This window comes from Embiotoca jacksoni, unplaced genomic scaffold, assembly GCF_022577435.1.
Source record: "Embiotoca jacksoni isolate LCO1_2020_lvr unplaced genomic scaffold, fEmbJac1.0.p SCAF_25, whole genome shotgun sequence".
NCBI classification, from domain to species: domain Eukaryota; kingdom Metazoa; phylum Chordata; class Actinopteri; family Embiotocidae; genus Embiotoca; species Embiotoca jacksoni.
Window position 1 is genome coordinate 251,622 of NW_027185376.1, and position 27,377 is coordinate 278,998.

The 27,377-nt window shown below is 40.5% G+C and overlaps 1 protein-coding gene across 1 annotated transcript in view; it reads left to right on the forward strand.

The window, feature by feature from the left end:
- vipr1b (vasoactive intestinal peptide receptor 1b) overlaps window positions 1–17,470 on the forward strand; it is a 40,815-nt gene extending 23,345 nt beyond the window's left edge. The window contains exons 6-14 of the mRNA XM_069159415.1: window positions 978–1,075; window positions 3,839–3,971; window positions 7,176–7,329; window positions 7,463–7,523; window positions 7,605–7,677; window positions 10,978–11,069; window positions 11,638–11,767; window positions 12,215–12,256; window positions 13,917–17,470. Of these exons, the coding sequence (XP_069015516.1) occupies window positions 978–1,075; window positions 3,839–3,971; window positions 7,176–7,329; window positions 7,463–7,523; window positions 7,605–7,677; window positions 10,978–11,069; window positions 11,638–11,767; window positions 12,215–12,256; window positions 13,917–14,108 (975 nt within the window). The 3' untranslated portion in view covers window positions 14,109–17,470. The remainder of the gene's footprint in view (window positions 1–977; window positions 1,076–3,838; window positions 3,972–7,175; window positions 7,330–7,462; window positions 7,524–7,604; window positions 7,678–10,977; window positions 11,070–11,637; window positions 11,768–12,214; window positions 12,257–13,916) is intronic.
- The last annotated feature ends 9,907 nt before the right edge of the window (window positions 17,471–27,377 follow it).

Consider the following 27,377-nt stretch of genomic DNA (forward strand, 5'->3'; position numbering starts at 1 on the left):
AATTTTGGTCTCACTTTTTTTTAATTTTGTCTGCGTTGACGAGGGCAGAGCAGGGTGAAAGTTGGCATTGCGCTCCAGGGTGGTAAAAGCTTTCTCGTGGGAGCTCTGCGTCACAGAGGCGGCCTCATTAGTATGCCACATAGGAAGTCAGGCTGGACCTGGCTGGTGAAGTACCATAAAAGGAATTCAACGTCCATCTCTCTGCATACTTGATCTCACCGTGCGCCACAAGATGCAGAGGTCTCTATCTCATTTTCATCAAGAAAAAAAAAACATACGGTGCCACGGCAGTGACGTACTCTGAGAGGACCGAAGTGTTCATGTCATAAAGCCAGCATGTTATTACAATATATTAGACTGACTGTTGGTTTGTGTCAGTAAATCCAGTTGTATTGATTGTTATTAAATTAGGGGAAGACACAAGTCTGTTGTTCAAGAAATATTTTCTTCCAACACTTAAAGGTCCATGAAGTCACATTGAGCTAAGTCTCCAATGTTGTTCAGTGGAATCAGAGAATGACAGACCTTTTTGTTACATTCATTTCAATTTATTTAAACTAAGAAAGAAGAAATAATATTCTTCAATGCAGATGTTCCTTAATGTGATATAAAGCTGTGTCTGTTGCAACCCCTCATTACAGGTCTCTGAGTCACGTGATCTTCATCAGCAAAGATAGTTTGAGTTAAATTAGGATTTATTTTTTTTTGGTGTTGTTTTCTTTCCTTATTATCTCACAAACTCTTCATCTCATCCGACCCTGAGTTGAGAAAAAACACTCCTGACAGCAGCAGTAGAGAACTTCTTTAAACTAAGAATGGAAATCATTTTAGTTCACACTGTTAAATTGAATTAAATTCCAGTGTGTCTGTGTTAAAATACCAGTGTGTGAATACACATCAGACTTTTACAAAGCACTTTGTTTGGCATTGTCCTTCATTTTGATTTGTATTGATGTTTTTTTTTTTTCTTTCTGCAGGGAAAGTTTTTTCTGCAAGTGAAGATTGGCTACACAATTGGCCACAGTGTTTCGCTAATCTCTCTGACTACAGCTATTGTGATCCTCTGCATCTTCAGGTACGTAGAAATACAGTTACAAGTCAAATGTTTTTTATAACAGGAACCATCACAATTTTCAATTTACCGAGAGAAATAAAAAAATAACATTAATTATACATTTTTACCCTTGCTAGAAATTGTGTTGCTCAAGAATTTACAATTCTGACTTTGATGATAGTTCCTCATAGATTAACCTGTTTTCTGGTTTCTTGCGGTCAGTTGTTCAGAAAAACAATAAAAGAATAGAAAAAGAAACTCTGCTGCAGGAGCAGAGCATTAATATAAAGCGCACTAACATTGACGGTGATCCTGCTGGGTGATATAACATGAACAACCTGACAGATTATACATCCCAGTGTCACACATCAAAAACCTTTCAGTGGGATTTAATCATTTTTGATCAGTGCAACTTTACGCTCGGGTATAAAGAACAGGCTTATGTTAAACTGATCGACGAGAAGAAAGATACAAATACCTCCTCAAAGAAAGAAATTGTCAGTCAAACTTGATGGCCCTCGATCTTTTGATGGTGAATACCTGCCGCCGTTTTATAGGTTATACGTCTGAAGCGTAGTGGGATTAAAGAAACTGATACAGTATATATGCCATTTGGCAAATCAGGGATTGATTGTGAGATCCTCAAAAGCAATTACGGTTTTGATATGAAGAAGGAGATTGCAGCTTTAGATTGCAGCATCTAATCCCTGAAGGACATTGAATAGACAATATTTGTAGTGGATGTGAGTGACTTACACGACACTGTAGATTTCTTTGAAAAAATCTGGTTGTGCTCCCTTCATCTCCAATTCAAAGCAAAAATAATGTGATGCAACAAGAATTTTCTTTCTTCCATACAAGCCTCCACTCTGTCATATACCCAGACATTTCTGTTCAGGGCCACACTGGTGTTTTGTGTAGTCTGTCCCCTGCCTCTGTCACTGCAATGTGTGCTACTAGTTACTGATCAGAGGTACTTTCCATGCTTTCCTTGGAGAGAAGTGTAAGGTGTTAAAGTGTGTCAACCTAAGAGTTTTCTTCAGCCTCACGGGTCCAGAGCCACAAGCCAGGCCAAAGTCAGGAAGACAAACTAAATGTGTGTGTGAAATCGTAACAAACCCACAGATTTGAGGTAGAAGAAGAGTGATGACAGGGCGGTGGGAGGTTCAAGATTGCAGGAAAGGAGCAAATATTTGACCACAGTGTCTTGAAACATAAGGTCTACCTAGAAGGTGTTAATGGGAAACCTGTTGACTCTCAAAAATATTTCACAGCGGTTCACCATGCGCTCTGCCATTAAACAGGGTGGTGCTTTATCACCAACACTATTTGCTGTTTATTTTAGAGAGATGCTGGAAAATTAGGAGGATTTAAAATCAGTGATGACATATTGCTGAATGTTTCTTAATGTCCAGCCAACAGTTGTTCTGTTATTCACCCTCAGTTACCATGTGCTCACACCAATAAACCTAATAAGCAAAGCGAGTGCATCGTGGAGTTTTTCTGACCAGGATTGTGTCTGCCAGGCTACACATAGGTAAAGATTATAGAAAGCTTTTCCATTGTAGATATTTTGACCTGTCACAGCAGCACAAGCACAGTTTGTGTTTAACGACATCAACAATGGCTGCATTTCATTTTGGTGTGCAGGTTTCAAGGTTTTGGTATTTTGCTTACTGGGATACTTGAATGCAACTATGCTGTTTGTTATACCTTTCATTTTCTTATGCTGACGAGTCAAAATATTTTCTGTGAAAAGAGCCAGTTGGGCCTGAATACAGTTGAAACTGCTCAGGGCTGGAAAAAGAAACTGACAGCACTGTTTTCACCACATTTATTTCCCTGTAAGGATGCTAGAAATAAACTTCCTTGTTAGATAGATAGATAGATAGATAAATAGATAGATAGATAGATATATAGATAGATGGATAGATGGATGAATGGATGTTTGCTAAGAAATACTCTTGAATCTTCACAGAGCCAGCATGGTGCCGTTTGTCAACAAATGATTGCACAGGTGGCATTTAATCATTTCCATTCATAAACAGCTCTTTGCTCTCGCAGCAGGAGTCTGACCAAATAATTTCATTCAGGCACAGAAATGCTCCAGATGCCTGAAAATGGTCAGGTGCTACATTGCAGTAATAGCTGGAGAAAACAAGTACTTAATGAAATGGGAGTAGCAATTTTTTTTTTTTTGCAGTGAGGATAAAATCTGGTCATGTTAAATAGCTGCGACAGAATGTAAAGAAACTCTGCTGGGTATGAATGAAACTGTAATAATTCCCGAGGGGATAATAATGGATTGGGCATGTGGTTTATCACAGCTGAATGGTTCCTCGCCCTCGGAACAAGCATCCCTGGCATAAACAAAAGGATCTGAGTCATTGGGAACCTTGACACAACCGCCCGTCTCCTTCTTCTAATCATTTAATGTTCAAGTATGATAATGTAATCAGCAACTGAAGAAGTACTCAAAAATGCACACTTGTGCATTTTAAAATCTTTATGCCTCAACATTTGGAAATTCATTTGTCTTGTCTTTATTGTAGGGGCGTGTGAAGGACAACAAAAAAACATTCATTGTGCTTTAAAAGGATCCATCCCCACTGTGACAAAATAACTGAGTGATTTAATTATGATTAAAGGCAGTCTCTCTTTTGTGTTTATTTTAAGCTATTAATTCCAAGGACATTGGATAATTAGCATGAAGGCCCTCATTATGTAATGGTGAGTTGTCTCTGTCTTGATCTGTGTTCTTGTGTCTTTTGTTCTGTGTTCTAGGAAGCTCCACTGCACAAGGAACTACATCCACATGCATCTGTTTGTGTCATTTATCCTGAAGGCCATCGCTGTGTTCATCAAGGATGTGGTTCTCTATGAGGTCGGGGAGGTCGACAACTGCTCAACAGGCTCTGTGAGTTAATTGTCCATGACATGACATGACACGCTGCTCGATGTGTGTGTTTGTAGCTGGACGGTCATTGCCCTTGAACCACAGAGAAGTCGATCTCAGCGAGGAGCTCTGCAGGTGACCAAACATACTTGAGGATGTGTCTCGAAAATGTGATTTTAATTGTTTAAATCTGGAAACTGTGGATTCCTAAATTATCGTGTTCAGCCCACCATATTTGGTCATCTTCCCTTGGCTCCACCTCGCCACATGACACGGAGCCACAGACCAGAGGCTCCTGAGGCCCCAGTCAGGCCCGCAAACACGAGGTTTATGCTCCACAATGTGGCCACACGACAAGAGCAGCCTCTCGGAGTGTATTCACTAGTGAGCTCTCTGGGCAGCTGCGGCATGTTAATGGAACTATTGGGCTGACGGGATCCAGCTGCTGTCGCGGCTCGGCTGAAAAACGACAGAACGATAGAGACAGGTCTGGGGCTGCAGCGCTCACCGTGACCCTGGCACGACTTCCATTACAGCTGTTGGCTCAGCTACTGTTGTGTTTTGTGTGTAGGTGTTCTGCTTGCTTGGTTCATTACCCCTCTCCGACAGTTGGATGTTTGCCGTAGTTACCCATTAGATTAATTCATGATATAACCACTCGAGGAAAGCATATAACAAAAGCTTTATTTAAAGGACGTGCGTTCGTGTCTGTGTGTTTATTTGGCACCGGGTTTTTTTCCCCCTGTGTTTTTCCAGTAGCAAAAGATGTCATCATTCATCCACATGCCACTGATGGCAGGCTTTTTTGAACTGAGCCCCAGCTTTGTACTGATGTGCACACATTGAACTAGCAGAAAAGTTCAGACCATCTGGATCCGTTTTCTTCCCCTCAACAGGCCAATTGCGACTCGGTTCATATAGGCTGCTTTAATGAGCTGTCCCAAACATTAACTCCACATTCAGTGATTATGTTATTACCTCATCATGCAGCAATTTAATGGTATTGTTATTATGGCTACTAAATTATTAATAATTTAGTTTGTTCCAGAAGATCTAGAAGACAAACATTTATATGCTATTTGCATATAAATTGCACCTCCATGTGTTTTGAGCTCAAATTTACATTCATGTTAGCAAAAACATCAGTTTGACAGGAAAGCATCTGTGTATCTCTGTGGACAAATACAGTGACCACTTTTGTACGTTTTACAACGTATGTTCTGTACATGCAAAGACATACAGTGTACAGTTGGGTAGATTCATCTATGATAATGCATTATATTGTGAAAACACATCATTGCATGTGTGAAATAAATGGGGTGAGTAACTATCTCTGTATGAAACCCAACAGAGCTGAAAATAGCTTAAAATAACAAAGTAAAGTACCTGAAAACAGTAAAGTACTTGAGTAGATGTAGCAATCGATCATGGAATTCTAATATAATCAAAAACCACTGAATAAGATACATAAGCTCATCAATTTACTCGTTTAGATGAAAATGTTCAGGGCTGGTCGACCGCATTCCTGCTGCAAACTGTTGTCAGCTTTCTGTCCTCTTCTTCCATCTTCAGAGATGATTAATGATGTGGGAGTACGACTCCTCTGCAGAGGCTCGGGTGTTAAACTTGGATTTGTTTTTCATGCGACACTTTTCCCGCTCATTCATCATTCATAGCATTTGAGGCTGAGACAAGAGGTGTGGCCTTTTTCAGCTTTACACCGTCACTTGCTTATCCTTGTTTCCACTCAAATGTCTAATGTCTAATCTTGCAGTTGTTTCCTGCTCCTGCCTCGTTCATATTCACTCTGTTTTGTTCCTCTGTCGCATGTTTGTGGGTCTTTACCTTTCTGCTCTACTGTCCATCTTCTCTATCCTTAATGTGCTTTAGTCCATTCTGTCCTTTTCACCATTCTCCCAACTCATCTCATGTCTCACATCTGGTACATCTGCTAAAGTGCTCAACGAATTCCCTCTCAAGGGGTCATTTTAAAGGGACACGGTTTATAGATTTTTTTTTATCTGCGTAATTGCCTCCCTGTAGCATCTCTGCGTTGCTCAGATCACAACAGCTCGCACGTTGCTCATAGTGTGTGTACCAGCCTCGGACCTTGTCGTTTTCGTGGATTGAGGATTTTGTGAAAGACGAACAGACGCCCGTCCCGCCCGCCCACACCATTAGGAAGATTAACTTTTTATACACGGTCCTGTGTAGCAAGTTCAACAGCGGACTCCCTGCCCAGAGTTCAGCAGGAGGAAACTGGATTTTAAATAAATCCACCCCCTCTAACCCCCTGATGGAAATGTTGCGCCTTCAGCCGACCAGATCAGAGCTGATATTGTTCTCCTGCGTAGTTGTTTAAGTGTTACACTCTTGTCCTTCCCTCACTCATTTGTCTGTTGGAACATTTCTGCACTTTAGCGGCTTTGCAGCCTCTGGGTTGGAGAGAGATGGAGCTTCCATTCAGCTGTTTGGCTGATATCCCAGGGGTGCCAACCATCAGGGCAAAATGCTTGTTGTATAGGAAAGCTGCAAGAAAGTAAAATTCTGCATTTCTAAATTACTAAATTGCTTTAAGTTTAACATCACCAGTTACGAAGGGTTCATAAGTCGAAGCTAATAGCTTTGCTAATGCATCATTTCATCAGTTATATGCCATTAAATAAGAGCGGCATTTTGGTAAATCTTTCACAATTTTACATGTGCAAAAACTCATGTGATCACATGTGACCACATACACGTGTGACTGTGCAAGTGTGAAACTTATTTTTCCCATAGGAAACATTTTAATGGTGTAAAGTGTAAAGTCCATGTCGATTCCCATGTGAAAACTCTTCCACATATCTTCTCCATGTTATTAAATGTACCGACATGTGGTAAACACGTGTCATACATGTGATCACGTTTCATATGTAAAACATGAGAAACTCAAGTATCTTTTCAGTAATCGTAAAGTCTTTTCTGTTTGTCCTTCCCTGAAAATAAGAAAACATAATAACTAGATATCTCTCTCTTTTACAATAATAAGTGTCACAATCATATACACAAGCACAACAATAAATCACGTTTTTATTTGTGTGTTAGTAAACATGGCCGTATCAAAAAGCATATCAGGAAAAAAAAAAAAAAAAAAGTGCATTCTTCTATTTTCTAAATAATTGTTTTTACCCACAAGTGTGACAAAGTGAAGGTCATTGTGATTAATGCTGTTGTGTCCATTTCCAGGTTGGCTGCAAAGCCGTGATTGTGTTCTTCCAGTACTGTATAATGGCCAGTTTCTTCTGGCTGCTGGTCGAAGGTCTTTATCTTCACGCGTTGTTGGCCGTCTCTTTCTTCTCCGAGAGGAAGTACTTCTGGGCTTACATTCTGATTGGCTGGGGTGAGAATGTCTTCTTATCTGTGCTATTATAGAGACCTCACGTCTGTCAGCAGAAGACAAACCGCAGATTGAGAAACTTGCCGGTGCGATGTAATAATATCTTGGTGTTCACTATATTTTCTCATGTCCCCAGGAGGCCCAACCATTTTCATCACAGCTTGGAGCATCGCTAAAGCCTACTATAATGATGTGGGGTAAGAGAAACACCAGGGAATAAAACATAGTATTTCTTCTTTGAGTTGCTCCATCCTGTACATTAATATTGTTCTTACCAGGTGCTGGGATATAATCGAGAACACTGATGTGTTCTGGTGGATCATTAAAACCCCTATTCTGGCGTCAATCCTGGTAAGTCTACAAGCCTCAAGCACTTTTTCATCACTTACATCAAACTGTATGCACTTTGAGCGCCCTAATACGACTTTTCTAAAGTAGTATCTGCTAAGAGCGAAAACGTCTGTGTCAGTTATCATCAGTTCACATCTGATGTGCGTTATCTGTCAGTGTAATTTGTGTGAAGGATTTTCAAGTCTGTGTCTTTTTGGTATTCCTGCTGTATTGCTCTGAGAGGTTAGCACGACCTCAAAGTTCTCACTTCACTTTGGAAAGTTGGCAGGACGATCGCTGTTTGTTTTATTTCCTAACTGACGTCATCTTTTTTTAGCACAGTGTTAGCATCTATAAATGTGCAGACACCCAGAGAGCTTTCAGACAGAAATGTCAATATGAACTCTATTTCTATGTAGATAATACAAACAAGTGATCATGTGTTAAGTAGGGAGCTTTACGGCTATTGTTGGTAGACAGGGAATTCAACAAGCTTTTGCCTCAAGTTATCAGAAAACTAATACCACCCTCATTTTTTTACTGTAGATATGAAGCTACAGCCAGCCTCTTGTTAGCTTAGCACAAAGACTGGAAGCAAGTGGTAACAGCTAGTCAAGTAGTCTACCAAAGGTATATAAAAAAAATAAATCTCTTTTATTTATTCTGTACACAAACCATTATTCTGTACACAAACCATTAATATAAGAAACTAAAAGTTTTGGTTTTGAGTATTATGTGACAATAAGAAAGCAGAAAATGACTTTTCCACTTCAAGTCACTGGGTCGACACTTTGATTTTGTCCTGAACAGGCTGTTACAGGCTTTCTCATTTTGTTGTGTTGTATTTCTTCAATGTTTTTGTTTAAGTTACGGTCAGGCAATGAACCGTAACTTTTCAACAACTTTTTTTTAGTGTTTTTTCCTGTTACTTTATTCACTCTTTGTAATGGAGAGCCACGGACAGAGAAGTTTGGGCACTGTTTACTCTCGCGATCAGCTGATTGCGCTGAGTAAACTACTGTTACTACCCGGATCAAGACCTGAAATCCCAGAGGAATTTCGCAGAACACGTCGGGGTTGCGCTAAGTTGAAGGCGAGGAGGAGGAAATCCAAACCATGTGTACCGGCGATGATTGTAATGGGGACCGTGAGGTCCCTGGGCAATCAGATGGATGAGCTCGACGCGCCGGTGAAGACCCAGAGGGAGTACCACGAGTGCAGCATCATGTTTTACTGACACACGGCTGCACTCACATTTCCCGGACCACAGTGCGGCCGTACCCGGCTTCAGGACTGTTCGGGCGGACAGAAACATTGTACAAAGCGGTAAGAAAAAAGGAGGTCTCTTCACAACCTGGTCCTGTTAACACCAAAGTATGTCCCTCTGGTGCAGAGGCAGCCTGTAACCACCTGGACTGTGACGAGCTGGAAATGGGAGGCTAATGACGCCCTGCAGGACTGCTTTGAGTCCACGGACTTGGGTGTGCTGTGTGGACCACATGGGGAGGATATCAACAGCATGACGGACTGCACCACAGAATACATCAAATTCGGTGAACACACCACCTCGCCAGCCCGGACTGTACACTGTTTTCCCATCAGCAAGCCGTGGATCACCAGTGACCTGAAAGTTCTTCTCAATAAGAAGAAAACAGGCTTCAGGTCTGGTGACAGGGATGAGCTCAGGAGTGTGCAGCGTGAGCTGAAGGAGAAGCTCCGAGAGTGTAAGGGCTCCTGCAGGAGGAAGCTGGAGGCCAAACTCCAGCAGAACAACCTGAGGGAGGTGTGGACCAGTATGAAGGAGATTACTGGCTTCAAGGGGAGAGAGAGACAACCAGGTGGCAACCTGGAGAGGGCGAATGAGCTAAACTGTTTCTTCAACAGGTTTAGTTCACCGCCCTCATCCGTCTCCTCCACACACCACACCTCCCACACACTTCCGCTGCTTCCCCCTTGGCCTCCTCACTCCCCCCTGGTGAGCTGCATGGACACAGAGCGGCTCCACAACCGCTGCGTGTTCTGGAGAGGATGTGGACCTGGTGGAGGAGCACAAGTTCCTGGGTGCCTCCATCGACAACAGACTGAGCTGGAAGACCAGCAATCAACCCTGCCTACAAGAAGGAGATGAGTCGACTCTTTTTCTTGAGGAAACTTCGATCCTTCAATGTGTGCAGCAAGATGTTGGAGATGTTCTACCAGTCTGTTGTGGCCAGTGCTTTGTACTTCGCTGTGGTCTGCTGGGGGAGCAGCGTTGGAGCCGGCGACACCAACAGACTTAACAAACTGGTGAAGAAGGCCGGCTCCGTCATCGGCTGCAAACTGGACATTCTGGAAAAGGTGGTGGAGAGGAGGACGCTGAACAAGCTGTTATCCATGTTGGATAATCAGGACCACCCTCTCCATCAGCTACTGCAGGGACAGCGGAGCACTTTCTCCACCAGACTCCTCCAGCTCCACTGTCACAAGGACCGATACAGGAGATCATTCCTGCCCACTGCGATAAGACTGTACAATAACTCAGCCTCTGACCAAATCCATCACACATCATTAACACCGTTGCGCTGTTGTTTGTTTAATTCGTTGCACTGTTGTTTGATTTTCTATTTCATTTATATAGAATGTGCATTTTTTAATTTTTTTATATTTCATATTTTTACTACCTATATTTTTATTGTAATTTTTATTGATTTTACCCTGTACCTGTACATGCTGCTGTCTAACCGTCAGGCACAAGTAAGCTGCTATGGTAATCGGCTTGCTGCTGTTGCAAGTCTTTAAGCTAAGCTAAGGCAGGCTGCTGGCTGTAGTTTCATAGTCAGCATGCAGATGTGCGAGGCAAAATGTCAAACTGTTTATTTTAAAACTGAGTTTATCTCCAGCGAAACAATCAAAACCCAACTATCATGAAAAGCTCATGTGTGACAGTTCACACAGAGATCGAACCACTTACCTAGACAGATGATGATCTCCAGTGTGTGTGTGTGTGTGTGTGTGTGTGTGTGTGTGTGTGTGTCTGTGTGTCATTTGTGAGTAAGTGAGAAATGAAGACACTTTCGTGGAGGTGGGAAAAGGAGGGTAAAGACGCGTGACTTGAGAAAGTGTGTGTGAAATATTCCTTTTAGTAAAGCATCTCGCACTTTTATTAATGCTACTGACAAAACTGAGATTTGGTTTTTGGAAAGAAAAAACTGATAAGAATTTGCCCACAGGGCAGAATCTAGAAATTTCATGTTGGAAATCGACTACCTGCACTAACTGCCATTTACAGTTGAAATACCTCAGTTCTGTCCTCACATGACGCTTGTGAAATATTCCCCACAGATGAACTTTATTCTTTTCATCTGCATCATTCGAATACTTCGCCAGAAGATCAACTGCCCCGATATCGGAAGAAATGAGTCCAACCAGTACTCGTGCGTATAAGTTGATGTCTTCTCCCCGCTGTAAATTATTTATGAACTCGTATAAATGAAATGTTTCTGATCCAAATGAGGATTTGGGGGAAAATCTGCACCTCTTCAGTGGTTTCTGTCTTAGGTCCACATTCTGTGAAAGCTGCCTTTACAGGAGTGAATACGGATTATCTCGAATAAACTCACAAAGCTGAGCAAAACATACACATATTTGTCATGCAGGCAAAACTATTGTTCTAAATGTAACTTTTATATGCTCACAGTGATGCGGGGATAACCAACCCGTTTGGATTTCAGAAAGGAAACTGATTTCCTTAGCAAGTGATGCGCAGCACACTGTAGTCTCTTCCTGGCAGCTGCTTTACACACGGATGTAGCGCTCTTTGTGTCCAAGTGATTTTCCCTGTGATGGAGAGCATCTCGTAAGCCAGCCATAATGCATGAGTTTTTTTTCCCACTGACACAAGTAAATCGCAGTTGCGTTTCATTATTGTCGCACACAGATAGATGGAGAAAATGGTTTCACTGGAGGGAAAGATTTTAATCTGTTTTTGCATTGTCGTTTCAGGAGACTCGCGAAATCAACGCTGCTTTTGATTCCTCTCTTTGGGATCAATTTTATAGTGTTTGCGTTCATCCCGGAGCAAGTGAAGACGGAGCTGCGGCTCGTTTTCGACTTGATTCTGGGGTCATTTCAGGTATGATGCCAACTTTGAAACCAAACACATTGTACAATTTTATTTTAAAAGTCCACGGTAATTTGGGCATCCTCTCAGCTGTGACTTGTGGCTGCTGCTGTTGAAGAAACTGCGACAGGTCTCCAAGCACTTCGCAGGCTGATTTCAGCGGCAGTGTTACCATTTAAAGCCCTGGTGTTTTTTGCAGTTTGTCACATAATGAGGAATGATGGAGAAAGCACAGAAGGCACAGCTTCGCTACACACAGCTTGGAAACCAAAGGAACCTTCCCAGCACATTCCTCTCATCCCTCCTTCTCCTTCTCCCCAAAGTAGCCACTGTGCAGCGTTCGTTTAAATGACTCGCGTGAATGCCACACATGTTATTCTTAGCAAATGGTTGTAAAGACAAGATAAACAGGTGACACACACTCTTACTGCTCTTATCTGTGTTTTTCTTTCCCTTTAGGGCTTCGTGGTCGCAGTCCTTTACTGCTTCCTCAACGGAGAGGTAGGTTTACCCCTCTCACACTGATGTAAACACTGTTGGTATAAACAATGTTTAAACCTCCAGATATCCCGGCAGAGGTAGTCCACAGTTCTGCTGTCTTTCTCAGAAAAAGTAGTTTATCTGCAGATTCTCTGTTGCTCCCTTTCACATCCACACACAGTCCTGAAAGGTAGACTGTGAGTATGAGTCACCAGCGCCTGTTGTTTTCAGCGTGCTCTCCTCCCTTGGACCTCCTTGCGGCATAATATCTGTGCTCTGCCTGCAGGTTGGGAGGGCTGTAAATGACACAGCCTTCTTGGCAGCGAGCTATTCAGTGATGTCTGGAGAGGCTCTCTGACAGATTACTTATGTTCTCGGTGCTGGGCCAGATTGAATCACAGTGATGGGCTGGATGGCAAGGCTTGACACTACGCTGCCTGAACGTTAATCTTGTGCAATTTTCAGGTGTCCTTTGTTTAGTGTGGAGCCTCAGTGGCGCAGCGCTATTACTCAAAGCTCAAGAATGGTCTTTTGTACTGTAATGATTATTTGTCACATCAGAGACACATTTAAGTCACAACTAAAGTAATGAAATGTAATATCAGCAAGAGACAGAAATAACAGTGACGCTCATTTTGAAACAAAATAAACAAAAGGGGAGAAAATAACAATATGTATGGTGTGCTGGGGAAGAAAATCAGTTTTGTACAATCCATTATCTCGACCTAATTTAAAATAGTATTTTCCGTGTCAAAGATTTATCACATACACCTATTATTAAAAAAAAAAAAATATTCCAACACAATGGTCCTGCAGTAAATAAAAACACCTTTCACCCTTTTTATGTGTAAAATACTGCACCTGAATGTGAAAGTTGTTGTGCAAAACTTTTCCGATCAAGGTTTTTTTTTTTAAATCAATGCTTTACAAGAGAACATACATCAGTCCAACATAATAAAATGGCTGCAAATTATTTTAAAAAAAATACTCAAAGCTTGTTGATGCTCTCCCTATACTTTGATCCTGCAGAAGCTCCCTCGACTTTTCTGTTCACTTCCCTCCAGCTGACATGAAAAGTAGTTCGTGCTGGAGCAGATTTTTAATGTTCCACCTTTGATTGGCTAATCTCTAATTCTTTTGATTTTCTCTGGGTTCTTTTAATGTTTCCACTCTGTATGTCAACTTTGCTTGCTGTTGGTGGTCGTGCCAACCTCCTAGTTTTTCCTCTGATTTGAAATTCAGGATACTTGGTCACAGCTTCACTAAACAGCAAATCTCACAGTTGTTATGAACTTGGTTTAAGCTTTGTGACCATTATTGCCCTGGATAGATCACCATAAAAGAGTAAGCAGTGGTAATTCTGTTTTACAGTGTATTTTTATGGTTTTAATTATATACCAATGAAAGACTTACACGCTGCTAGTGGTATGTTGGCAGCAAGAGTAACAAGTGGGCATTTTATAGGAAAGGAGAATACATTATACTCTGGAAAATACAGTAAAACTGAAATAAATCCTGATAAGCTTTTATATATGATCTCAAGCTTCAGTAAACAGTAAAAACATGTTGCAGTACTCTCAAGCCCCTTGTCGTTTCAGGATTAGCACCTCATTTTCTTTTACCTCATACAAAAAGGTTACACAGTTTTACTCAAACTTCTCAATGCTCTAATCCTTTGCAGGTCCAAGGAGAGATCAAGAGGAAGTGGCGGAGGTGGCACTTGCAGAGATACATGGGCTCAGACACCAAATACCAACACCCGTCTATCGGCAGCAGCAACAACTTCAGCACCCAGATCACCATGTTGACACGGTGCAGCCCGAAAACGCGCCGGGGTTCGTCCTCCTGTCACGACGACTTGTCAAGCATATGACTCACAAACACCGAGACACATGCTGTACAAATTGCTCTCATGCCAAACATTAGGCAGAAAGACGTATCATAGCCTCTGAAATTAAGAAATACACACACACACACACACACACACACACACACACACACACACAGACTCGGTACCATACACTCTCTTGGATGATGTGTTGTTTGAGCGTGGCGTTGACAAAGAAAAGTAATAAGAGAACAATACATGGTGTAAGTAAATAGTGTGACTGCGGTCAGCTTCTAAGCAGCTCTTAATCTTCACACCTCTTTCAAACAAGCGCTTTGCTTCACAAGCATTGCTTTTGCCCGTTGAATAAGAACCATTCACCTTATGTCTGTGTTTCATGGTTCAGCGCACGTGCACGGGTGAATCTGTCAGTCATTTCATTGCGGATCATTTGGTCAATTATTCTTAAGTACCCTGTGTGCTCCGACACTGGACAAAGAAATGTGAACTATTAATGCAGTAAGGTGGATCCAAATGACAGACTTAAGTAATTATACATTGATTTAAAAATGACTTAGTGGATTCTTGCACCTCCAAAGAACAAGGCTAGTGATGCAGCACAGCCATGAGAACACAATTACCTGATGTTTTTTCTTTAACAGGAAATCCCACTATTTATATCCTCACAGCGCGCAGGGACACCACAGGCTAAGAAAAGTAGCACAAAAGCATTATGGGGGGTGTTTCAGCGCTGAATGTGAGTGTTGACAGAAAAAAATGCTTTAAAGCAACCAAAATAAACAGCGTGGTGTGCACAGTTTCATTTTCCTCACTGGTGTGGGAAGACAGAAAAAGAAAGACCATCTGGAAATGTTATTTTCACAAATGCCAAACAGATGATGCTTCAAACCGGGTTGACCAGTGTGACACTGATTCACAACGATGGCTTTGGAGCACAAATGGCCTTCTCTGCACTACCACTATCACAAGAGACTGATTGCCCTTTGCCATCCGTTGTATCAGCGCAGCCGTCCCTCTCAGTGTTTCTGGGCCTGTGATTGGTTTGAAGTATCAGAGGCAGTGCGGCAGTTTGGTGCTGATCAGTCGAGTGCCTGGTTTCAGTGTTTGGAAGTGACACTTTCAATCTAATCTTCACTGGCTGTTGGGCTGCACAGCGGCTCGAGAGAGAGAGAGGAAATGCCTTTACGCGAATGTTTACATTTACTTATGAAGAGTCATAGAACATTGTACAGACAAATATACAGTGTAAAGAAAATTAATTTCTATGAACTGTTGTGCCATATGGATTGAATTGTGACGATAATATTAGTGATCAGCCACTGATTGTCGTTTATTCTCGTTATAAGAAAAAGTGTGGGACGTAAAGCCTTGTCAGGAATATAAAACTCTCTTGTATAAGCTTGTTTATGTAGCAGTCTGTGGTTTGTTGTCAACAATAAGAGCTAAAAAAAAAAATCACCCTCGACTTTGAAACGATGCTCACAATACGGAGTAATACACACAGAGAAGAGCTCTCTTGCTGATTCCCTGGTGGACTGGCACAAGCTTGAAGTCCTAAGCCTCCATCATGAAACATTTTTCCTGAATCCTGGGTCGACTTGTCAGGTTCAAATGTCTCTGTTGGAGGAGTTTAAATCTGACGAGTCAGCAGATACTATTGGAGCATGTAGGTAAAGCAAAGCGAGGTGATGAGGATGACTGGCCCTGTCACGGCGAGGCTATCATTGTGGTTGAAAGTCCTCCACATGTTCATGCCAGACCGAATATCCATGAAAAAAAAAAAAAAAAAAAAGTCATCATCTCAACCCAGCGCTGATTTAAAGGGTCAGACCACCATGAAGTGTCACTAAAATCAGCTCTCTGGTGGAGAGTTAGATGAGTAGATTGTAATGTTTCCTCATACGGAAATTTTATCTGACTTCCAAAACAACATATGACCCTGTTAGGCACCCTCTACAGGACCAAGACGTCCTCACACCAAAACTAAAGAGTTGGTCATTTGACTGTTAAAAAGTACCAGTGGCAGGCGTATTGAACCTTTGTCGTCACGGTAACAATAAATAATAAAATGGTCGCATTTTGGCCTAGGTTTGGGCAAAGATTGTGGTTTGGGTTATAATAACCACTTTTTGTTACATTCCATACATGACATAAGTTAAATACATTGCGCAAGTTCAAATGAATCAGCTCGCCTGGCTCCGCTAGACTTTTGCTCACATCTTCAGTTTTCTGCGATGATTACAGTCTGGAAACATGAGCATTAATGTTCGCTCAGCCACTCTGAAGGGCGGAGTGTTTTTTTCTTTCTAAATGTGGCTGCGGCAGCGGCAGAGTTTCGGCTGGGTACTGATTGGTTAAAGCTGCCCCAATAGTTTCCAAATGAATCCGAGGTCTACGCCCAGCAGCAGGCAACGACGACTGCAAACAATTCCCGACGGAGCGTACCCAGACCCGCATATTCACGCAAACTAACAAACAGCAGCCTCCCGTTTGATCGATCCAAGCATCCCCAACCTAACCCGCTATGTGGACTTTGTCACTTTTTATATTCTGCTCCCATCATACTTACTACGACCACTAGAGGTCACAATGAATGTGAATATATGTAGTTTTACACCCTTTAACAATCGAAATGATGCTGTCGTTTTCCTTGTAAGGACGGGCTCGTAGATTGATACGACTCACAGATATGAGATCAGTCAATCTTCTCATGTAAATTTCAACAATAGGGCAAATAAGCATATTTCAAAAAATGATCTTAAAGACTCCATATCCCACTTTGCTTAGTGCCTGTCCTGTGCTGTCTGGGATGTTCAATGTAATTTTGTGGAATTTTCAATATACCTCTTATAATGGTGAATGTAAATACATCTGTACATACTGAAGCGGCGGTTCTCGTACAGTTTAACGTTCAGTGACCGACGTCGCTACATTTGATCTTTTCATGTTTCGGTAACCTGCCATGGTCATTATTAACAGTGAGCTAACATTAAAAAGGGATATTGAGTCAACAAAATGTGCACTTACAATAACTATTCAGTACTGTCTAAATGTGTATTATTATTATTATTATAGATTTGTTTATCTGAAAACTGGATACTGTCCTGTGTAGATTTAAGATGACAGTTGATTTGTTTGGTTTGCTGTTGTGCAATTCGTGTAACACTGGTGCAATGCATACCGTGGTGATGCTAAGTGTACTGTACGTATTTATTTGCTTGAGTTCACAATTGTGTACACATAAAGCCACATTTTCTTATTTTATTTTTTTTTAACTTGCAGGGTTGTATTTGTATATATTTTTTATTGATTCTGTTGCCATTTTAATGTAATGAGTCTTTTATTAGCAGGAATTCAAATTGCCAAAAAACTATGTCATTTCTCCACTAATACTAAATGAATAAATCATTTAGAAATGTAAAATAACGTGTTCCATTTTCTTACATGAAGCTCCTCTTTGTAATAGTGTTGTTTTAAGTCTGTACACTTTTAAAGTGAAGTGATCTCAGCAGACCAGTGAGGCATGATTAGTTGTCCTCACTGACTGGTTTCTTGTCTAATAGAGGCTTATTTTCACAAGTGCTCTCTGCTACTTGACAAGGGCATGGCCTTAAGCTGATTCATTTTGAATTTGAGTTCAAGAAATGCTCACTTAAAGCTTCAGACTCAGCTATTTATTCCTATGACCAAAGATTTACATTTTATTTATTCATTTAAATATTCAGATTTCACACTCGGTGCCACTTTGTTCAGATTTAGCTTAGAAACAGATGATGACCTGTTCAAACATCACTATGTTTAATGTGCAAGCTTAATGTGTCAGGTGTTTGTGGCAGCTCAAAGGGTTGGAAACACGGCACACACTGCCAGCAGCTCACAGAGAGGAATTATCCCAGTAAATGACTGCACTTTTTCATTTCATTGTGTGCTGCTGCAGGTCACCGTGCCCTGAAAAGACAATAGTCCCTGAAAATCCAAAAAATACTTTTCTTTAGGGCTTCAGGATTTCGGCTCATCAAAGCGAGTGTAACCAGTTTTTTACATTGATTAAGTCAACGATTGAAAGTAAATAAGTCAATTTATTTAAGGATTGTAGTCTTTTGTGAAGATGAATGCAAGCCAACAATTTTGTTGAGGTTATTCATGTTTGTTAATTGCGTGTAGTTAATTTCCAGTACATAAGCACACATAGCAGTAAAACAGGCCTAGTTCAGTTACAATAAGATGATTAATAGTTGATTTTTAAGTTGCAGTTAATTCATCATCAATATTAATAAGTTATTAACACTGTAAAAATAATTGATTTTTTTTTTTTTTTATTCCAAATATCTTTTACTGCTTTATTACATTTCCTTAAGCAGAACCAGACTTTTGACTTCTGAGTATTTTTACATTGTGGTATTGTAATAGTTTTATTCTAAGTACTTTCAGTGTAGTTCATCACTGTACTTAAAGGGTCCCCTGTGGAGTTCTCGAAACACTCTCAGTGCCGTGGATCAGTATTTTTGTTTGTGTCATTGTTTCCCTGATGTCCAGGTGCAGCAAGAAACACTGCAGTGCAAAACAGGGGAAAATCTCTGTTCCTAATGTTTAGACCTCTGTTGGTGGTGAGTAACGCCGAATGTAAACAGAAAGAGATTTTGTTTACAATAAAGGTAAACGGGGAACCTTTAAGTACAGCTTTCAGGAAGTTTATGCAAATATATACTGATACTCCCCTACTATTTAGAGAAATACAAAGTGTATTTCATACTGGGTTTTTTTCTACTTTTGCTGAACCATCTTCACTCACTGCAATGAAATGCTAAAAACCTTCTCCTTGTCTTGAAGGGTTAGGAGCTGTTTTTGCGGCAGGAGGTGACCTACAAAATATTAGGAAGGAGGTTTTAATGTTGTGGTTGATCAGTGTTTACTTCTGTAGTATCTGAGGTAGCAGCTGTCTGACTTCATGCAGACAATGTAGGCTGCACACAAGAAAGAAGATGGATGAAGTTATTTTCAGGTTCCCTATGACTTTTAAAATGTGAGACAGCTGTCTTGCCTTTAAGCAACTTTCAATATTCATGACACCGGCGGTTAAATATTCATGTGACAAATAAGGGAAAGTTTGGAGAGGTGAGTGATTGAGCAAACAAGTGAGCTCTGTCCAAACCGCTGAGAGGCTGCTTGATCTCACCTGCCGTCCTCACTGCAGCTCTGAGAAGGGAAATCCCGATTTAAAGAGAAGTCGTCTGCCAAATCTGATCTGACATGTTGCCAGGAGTCACATTGATGAACATCAAAGGTTTGCCCACTTTTCACAGGCAGAGCTGTAGGACTTCGTTATTGTATCTCAATGATTTCATGACCTCTGTGGCTGAGACTGGCTCCCGCAGCTGTTTGTAATTCCAAACAGTCTCCACTGAATGATGACAAATGCTTGACTTTTCATTCAACACAAAGGCTCACCGGGGGGCTCTGGTCTTACTCGGCTCTGATCTTCTCATTTGCATATAACGGAGACCGTAAAAATGAACTGTATTACTTTGAACTTTATGAACTTTTCCCACACTAACATGCCGACTGCGACTTCCAACCAATACCAGCTGGTATCAAAGAGCAAAATGACCCTGACTCACCAGAATTTAGCCCAAAGATATTCTGCTCAGTGGACTGTGTCATGTTCAGTATATAGCCAACCCAATATCATCCATCTATTTTCTTCCACTTATAAGGGGTCGGGTCGCGGTGGCAGCAGGTCTTGCAAGTTATCCCAGACTTCCCTCTTGCCAGCAACATTTTCCAGCTCCTCCTGGGGGATATCTATGCGTTCCCACGCCACATGAGATATAAAATCACTACAGCGTGTTTCACATTTACCCCGAGGTTTCTTACCAGTTGGGTCCAGGAGGCATCCTAATCTGATACTCAAAACAACTCAACTGTCTCCTTTCGAAGTAGTAGTAATTCTCCTGGGAGCTCCCGCACTGCACGTCGGAGCTTTCGAACCTTATCTGTAAGCCTGAGCTTGGCCACCCTGCAGAGAAAAACTAATTTAAGCCGCCTGTAACAGCAATCTCAGTGTTTCAGTCACTACCCACAGCTCATGACCATAGGTGAGGGCCGGAAAGTAGATTGACTGATAAATCGAAAGCTTCGTCTTGGCCTCCCAATCAGAATGAATCAGATTCACCGCTCGCTCCTCTGCAAACTTGTCCAAATATGGTGACTTCTGGCTCCAAAATAACAAGAAGGCAACGGCCTAAATACCCAAACGGAGGCTTTAGAACGTCAGTTCACCACCTCTCGGGCCTGTTCGCTGTAATCAGCTGTTCCGCTGCCACCAACTGGGGGGGGGGGGGGGGGGGGGGCATCAATCAACACATGCAGCTTTAAAGAGGTGTTATTTTTTTCTTTCAGTTCTTTGGTCTTTTTGGTGCATTGTTGTTGTGCAGCCCTTTCATTTTGGGTTGTAAGGTACAGCCAGTTATGATTAAAGCCAATTCTTTTCTTTTAATCTATGCACTTACATGCAGTTCATAAAGTGATCTGTCACTTCCAACACACACTATAGAAGAAACCGTTTTAAAGCTACACTAGTTGATTCATGTTTAAACGTCACGTAAACAAACTTGTCAATTTGTTCCACACATTTTACAATGACAGGATGCTTGATGTCACTTTTGACACAAATACATCATTCATTTAGGGAAAATATGACTCATGTTGTGTTTCAAGTCTTGTTTGGGTGAAGCGGTTGCATTGTATTTTGGGCTGGGCTGGTTTAACGAGGAGAGTTTTTGTGAGTTTTGGAAGCTGCAGCCCTTTGTGCAGAAGCAGTCGGAGTTTTTGAGTCTTAACATTGAATTTGTGGCTTTTCTGTTGCAGCTATGTGTAAAAAAAAAAAAAAAAAAAAAAAGATTCCCAGAGCACAGGTCAATAACCTTTCAGATGACTCCACACTGTAACTACTTTAATAGCTCTCTCAATCACTGTACTATACATAATGTATATCACTGGTACATATATTTATTGATTTATGTGAACAAACTGTATGCAGAAAAAACCTTTAAGTCATGTTTATCACTTTGTTGTCACAGTAAATTTCAAGTTATGGTGCAGCAGCAATCCAGCAGACTAAAAAAAACAGTTCCATTGAACCAAAGAAAAAAAACATCCCTTGAGTTTAAATGAATGCAGCTTCATCTGATTGCCTTTCTAATATTCCTTTACAGCCGCTTTACAGATAGCTCTCGTGGGAGCGGTAAGTGTTGGACTGATAGTGGAGTCAATTTCAGCCTATCTCTATGTTCTCAGAATTTCATAAGAGGGCAGGACTCGGATGAAAGCAAGAAAAATAAATGGCCAAAGTTATGAAAGTATTTTTTCAGGCTATATCAAGGCTGGACTGCAACATCAGAGAAGGCGAATAAAAGGGCAACGGTCAACAGAGCACGCTCTGTTCATGGATGAAAAGCGCTGCTTAAATGCAGTTTATATCCTTAAAGTACAAAGGAGATGCTGCATATTGTGCAGGTCTATTTCAGACATCGCAAAGAACTTCAGTCATATCATGTTAATTGATCTTCATCAGTTCATCAGTTTAACTGGAGATGTTGTCACTGAATTGCAGCTCAAATTTCTGATGAAGATCATGTGATATAATTAAAAGCTGATGAGCAGCATGTGAGTGAATGTTGTGGTGGGACTGTCACCTCAACGATATTATACCAATACTTTATTGGAGAACATTTAATAAAACAAAGTAGGGTTAAAATCTGATCTAAACTCTGTTTCTTAAAGTCAGGAAGAGCCAGCATGGATGAAAAAAACAACAACAACACCAGGTGAAACTTCATCTCCTGGTGAAGTTCACGTGATCATTACTGATCCATCTCAGAAATGGTTTTATTCTCGGATCAATTACCATTCTGACTGGCAGCATATCTGCATAGCAGGAGGAGAAACTTGTACTGTTGAGGGATGGTTCAGGGACCCTGAGCAGAGAACATCAAAGGGTTTATGAATTGTTGAATATATTAATAAGCATTAAGGACATGCTGTGTTGCTTGCTGGGCTCTCAGACTGGGAGCCAACACATCACAGCTGGAACATGGTGTGAATGTGAAAGCTTCGCCATTATGTTCTGCCACATCACTGAAAGCACACAGTAGACATCTACATAGCAAAGAACACGGAGGTGATGAGATTTCTGGATCAAAATAAATGTAGTTCCTTTGTAAAACTTCCAAATCCATTAAAGTCTGTACAGCAGTGTTTTATATTGTGAAATCCAGATTTGAAATACATTAAATGCAGCTGCAATAGTCTATATTTTGTAGCTAACATTGGATCCAATGAGTTGCTGTAGTGACGATCCACAGTGAATTGTCAACCAACATAAATCTTCTTCAACTGTCTAGGGTTTCTGCATCTTTTAACTAATTTGATCTTCACTTCCCACAATTTTATTGCTTTGTTTCAGTCTCTTTGCTCTCATCAGTGTTATTTTCTACATCTAACTAAATTAAACCTACTGTAATCTACCTGCCCAGCACCAAACAGCAGCAGCAGTTAGCAACTAGCCGGTGAACACAGTGGAGCGGCGATATTTCCCTCAGGGGTTGATGGAAAGCAAGATATTGGATGTAAACACATTCTAATGTTGCTCCAAATCTGTAAACAAGCTGTGTGACGCTTATATACACCACGACCCCGATGACTGGGAATCTTCATAGTCAAGCTGCAAGCCAACATGTCCGCCACAGTATGTGACTGTTGTGTTTCCTTTGTGTCGTTATGCCCCAAAGTGGCCAGAAAAAAAAATCTCTTAATGCTAATATCTGTACTGTGAGCACAAGTGCTGCTGGCATAGGCATGAGAGGTGAAGTGTATCTGTACCCAATGCTCCTGATGCAGACAGAGAGAGGGAATAAAAATTCAAAATAATTCTCCACCTCTCATTGCAGACCTCCACAGAGGGACTGCTGCACTTATGGCACCTGGAATGAGAGATGAATGATGCATTTGAAATTCATGGAGAACACTAAAGTGTGGGCCTGAGACAAAGATAAAAAAGACAAGTGTGGGTGACCGGAGTAATTTCATAGTCGAACTCCAGAACACATCCTGCCATCACCTTAAACTCTCAGGTCAGGTCTGACTCTCTGAAAATGGCTGTTTTGGTTGTTTTTTTGCAGCCACAGTCAAGTTAAACAACAGAGCAGTGGTTCACAACCTTTCTTCTGTCCGACAGCCTTAAGATGAATTCAGGTTTACATTTCATTTGAATTTATTTTAAACTAGATGTTATCATAGAAGTGGATCAATCTAGGTTTTATCCAAATGCAACTGTATTTGGTTTTTTGAAGACTCTCAAAAAAACCATAAAAACCTGCCAGGAATATGCCAGCTGAAGAACTGAACTGAAGACGCCTCTGGGATTAGAGGTGAAACGTCAATCCAATTGCCTTTGGATAAAACTTTGATTATTTTAACTGTTTATCATGTGGAGCAGAGCAGGCAACTGGCAAGGTGTTTTGTACACATTCTAGGCTATGTAATGGTAAATTTTGTGCAGTGAAACGGAAAACCATCAAGAAAATAAACATTTACCTCTTATAAAACTGGATATCTGTATCCCTTCAGAGGCTATTCATCCAATTAACCAAAGAATAAGAAGAGTCTTATGGAAACGTTTACAATACAGAATCAGACTGTCAACTTAAAGCTTCATTTTCGTACTCTGCTGAACTGAAAAATCAACATTTGAAAACTCGTCAAATGTTTGCGTGGATGCAGATTTCATGCCTTTAAGCATTTGTTAGTCAGCGACAGTAAACAGCACAGAGGTAGGAAACAGCTGAGTGTACGTGTAGGTAACGACCATCACATTCACTGCTTATTATGAAACAGAACTATAACGCTACAGTGAAGATGGAAGTGGTTGTAAATTTTGTATTAAATCATCTGTGAAAGTTGTTGTTATGTATTTTGTTATTGCTTAAAGCCGATAAAGCAAACATGTATGAAAAACCTCTGTTCGGTGAACATGGGAGGAGATGAGCTTGTCTGTGAGCGAAAGAAATGTGAGCCGTAAACATTTCAGCAAGACCACCCATGCTGTTCAAATGTATTTGCTGAGGGAGAGCTGGCAGCGTCTCAACAGCAGGACCTTCTGCCAATTACGATAAAAGGGGTTAATCCCTGCAAACGAGGATCACATCTGAAGCTGATCATTTAATTTGGATGCAGTGTAGCTAGACTGATGGCACTGCGGATTTTTAATGCCACTCTGAGCTCTGAGGGACATGATCCATTTGTTTGCAGGTCACAACCTCAGTTTTCCCTCCTTAATATGCATGAAAAAGATGAGTAAAATTTGCTTTACAGCTTATGACAAATATGTCAATATCTGTAAACTAGTGACAAAAAAATAAAAGAGACAAAAGAGACCATCGGTCATATTCCTGGCAGGGTTTTATAGTTTTTTTTTCTGATACTAAGCAAAAGCTTATTTGTGACTTTATTGGAAACTGCACTGAATGATGTCGGTTTAGGTCAAAGGTCATGAAAGGCCAATCCATATCTTAGTATAAGTAGTGCTGTTTAATGTGAGGAGGCTTAACACTACACAAAACCTCTGCATTGAAGGTTGAATGAACTTAGCAAAATGGAAAAAGCAGAAAAATACTACTTTATTTTCATGTCGTGACGGCCTGAGAGTTTAATTCATCACTCTCAAGGTTGTGTCCTATACCTTTAACTGAGTAAATGTTGAATGAATCAACCAAAGATCTGAAAAACACACAAACGAATGTGTACTCTGAACCCAACATTTCCATAGCACAAGTTTCCTTCTTTATTTAAAAGTCTTTGTACTTTTACCTGAAGTAGACATCTTTTTGTATGCCTCTTTGAAATGTTGGCCAAAAGAAAAAAATTCTGATAATTCTGTACAGAAGGTTTGCATCTTTTCAGGGTTCTCGTGCTGGCAGAAGTGTGTGTTCAATGAGTTGGCAGCATGAACAGTTTATCTGATGGAAAGAAGCAGTTTAAAAAAAAAAAAAAACTAAAACCTTTTTTTTAATTTATAATGGAACTTGGTCTGGCAGCAAGGAAGAGTTTTACATGACTGGTCAAATTAAAACACAAATATCTGTGAATGAACATATTGTTGATGTACGATGTGGAAAAATGCATCTGTATTATTGTGATGGTGCTGACCTGTTTCCTGTTTGTTGTTTTAGCTTTCTGTTTTAGTTTGAAGGTTACCTTTTGTTATAGTTTGAACTTGTTTTTTCTGTTCTTTATTTTCAGTTTGATGTTTCCTGTTTTATTTTGAAAGTCTCTTTCCTTTAGTGTGTGCTCACCTCCATGTTGTGTCACCTGCCTGCCACACCCACCTCACGTGCTTTTACTTGCCTATTCAGCCTCAGCTGCACTCACTTACCAATCACCCCTACCAGTATATATTCTTCCAGTCTTCATTCCCTCTTTGTCAGTCTGTTGTGTGTTCCCTGTTTAGCTGCGTCAGCAGACAATCCAAATAGGAGACAGGTGTCCTGCCTGTCTCCTATTTGGATTGCCTGCTTTCGTTCATTTGTCTGTAAGTTTTATTTTTCCTTTTATTGCTATCGTTTGGTTTAGTTTTATTTTTGTTGGATCCACTGCTATTTCAGAACAGCTTCACATTGGCACACCTTTTGTTTTTGTTTTTTTCTGTCATATTCCAAGTTTTTTGTGTTAATAAACCCTTTTACTTTCAACCCACTTTGTCGTGCAATTGGGTCCTACCGGAACCCGAAGAAGTATTAATGTGGCCAATTCAAATCAAGTTCTTGAAGGAAAAACTGGGCAATTCCCACAGTGAATAAAATCTAAACCTGATAAAGAAATTTTTAATAAATCTAGTACTCTGAGCACTTTGTTGCAAACTTTTGTGTCTTTTCCCATCAGGCTTTTCTTGTGGTCTCAGGAGTATCTAATCCCAACTACCTGAGTGTAATCTTTGCAAGGCTGTAAGAACTCTTTCAAACTACAAACAGTATTTTGACCTGGAGCCCAATGTGAATATGCAGTGAGCTGAAAATATAGCAAAGCTTGTACTGATTCTGACATTGACTGCACTCGTCTCCTATGCTACACACAAACCTCAGCCTTGTGAAAGGGCTCCATCTGGTGCAATATTGGAAAAATGCATTACTAAATTCACATTTGATTCTTAAAGGTTGCTGCAGCATTTTGAATAAAGTTTTATTTTTCTGTGGCTATTCTGTTTTGCTTTTGGTGCAGCTTCAAACATTAAAACATTTCTTATCTGGGATGTACCATTATAGATATATTTAATAGCAAAGTGAACTTAATTGTTAAAGGTAAATATTGTCTATCCCCTCTGAATATAATGGTAATTGTGATTATGTGCACTCACAAATGAAAGTCCAACAAGTGGAAAAAAAGACACTATTTATTAATGAAATGTCAGTTTCACCACATAAAAAAAATAGAAGCCCCGTATCATCAACAATGTTTTGGCAGTTATGATGAATGGCATGGTTTCAAGATTTCTGCAGCCACAAAAGCCATTTAAGCGACCTTATGTGAGTCCAATTAAATACAAATAGCTGGGCAAACAATAAAAACAGACACAACATACTTCAGGCTGCCTCTGAACCTGAATCATTTTTAAACTGTTTTCAGTTTAGACTTTACTTTTTATGCAAATCAAAGAAGAAAGGCTGCCACATGTTTCAGCTGCACAGTACATTTCTACTGTATATTAAAACCCTTAGTATATCCTCTATCATTTTGAGAGTTTAAATATCCTCCACATGATTTGGTTCAACATCTTGTACACAATGTTTACAACATTGTTTTACAATTCATTTGGTCAGCAGTTTAATTACTTGTAGTGGAGATGGTGAATCAGTAAGACCTCATTCGTATCAAAAATAGTACATCATCAATGGCCTGGAAAGGAAATGCCATGCAGCATAACAAGGTTTCTCTTCTTTTGAACATTTACTTATTACTGATCATAAAATCTGTTCAAGAAAACCTCATCAAAGGGCTGATCACTGAGCCTGTTTGATTCTCAGCACTGCACAAACTTCTGAATCGAATAACCTTATTAAGAAAATGTAAATTTACTGTTAGAGGGCTTACATGTGTTATCTGCAGCTTAATTACAGAACTAATGGGGGCTTTACCTACCTGATGGTACATTACCGTAAAGGACGTTTGGATTGTCGGATGACATGCGACATCTTCACTTTCCTTAAAATCCCCTTTAACTTTCTAAATTAAACTAGGGAT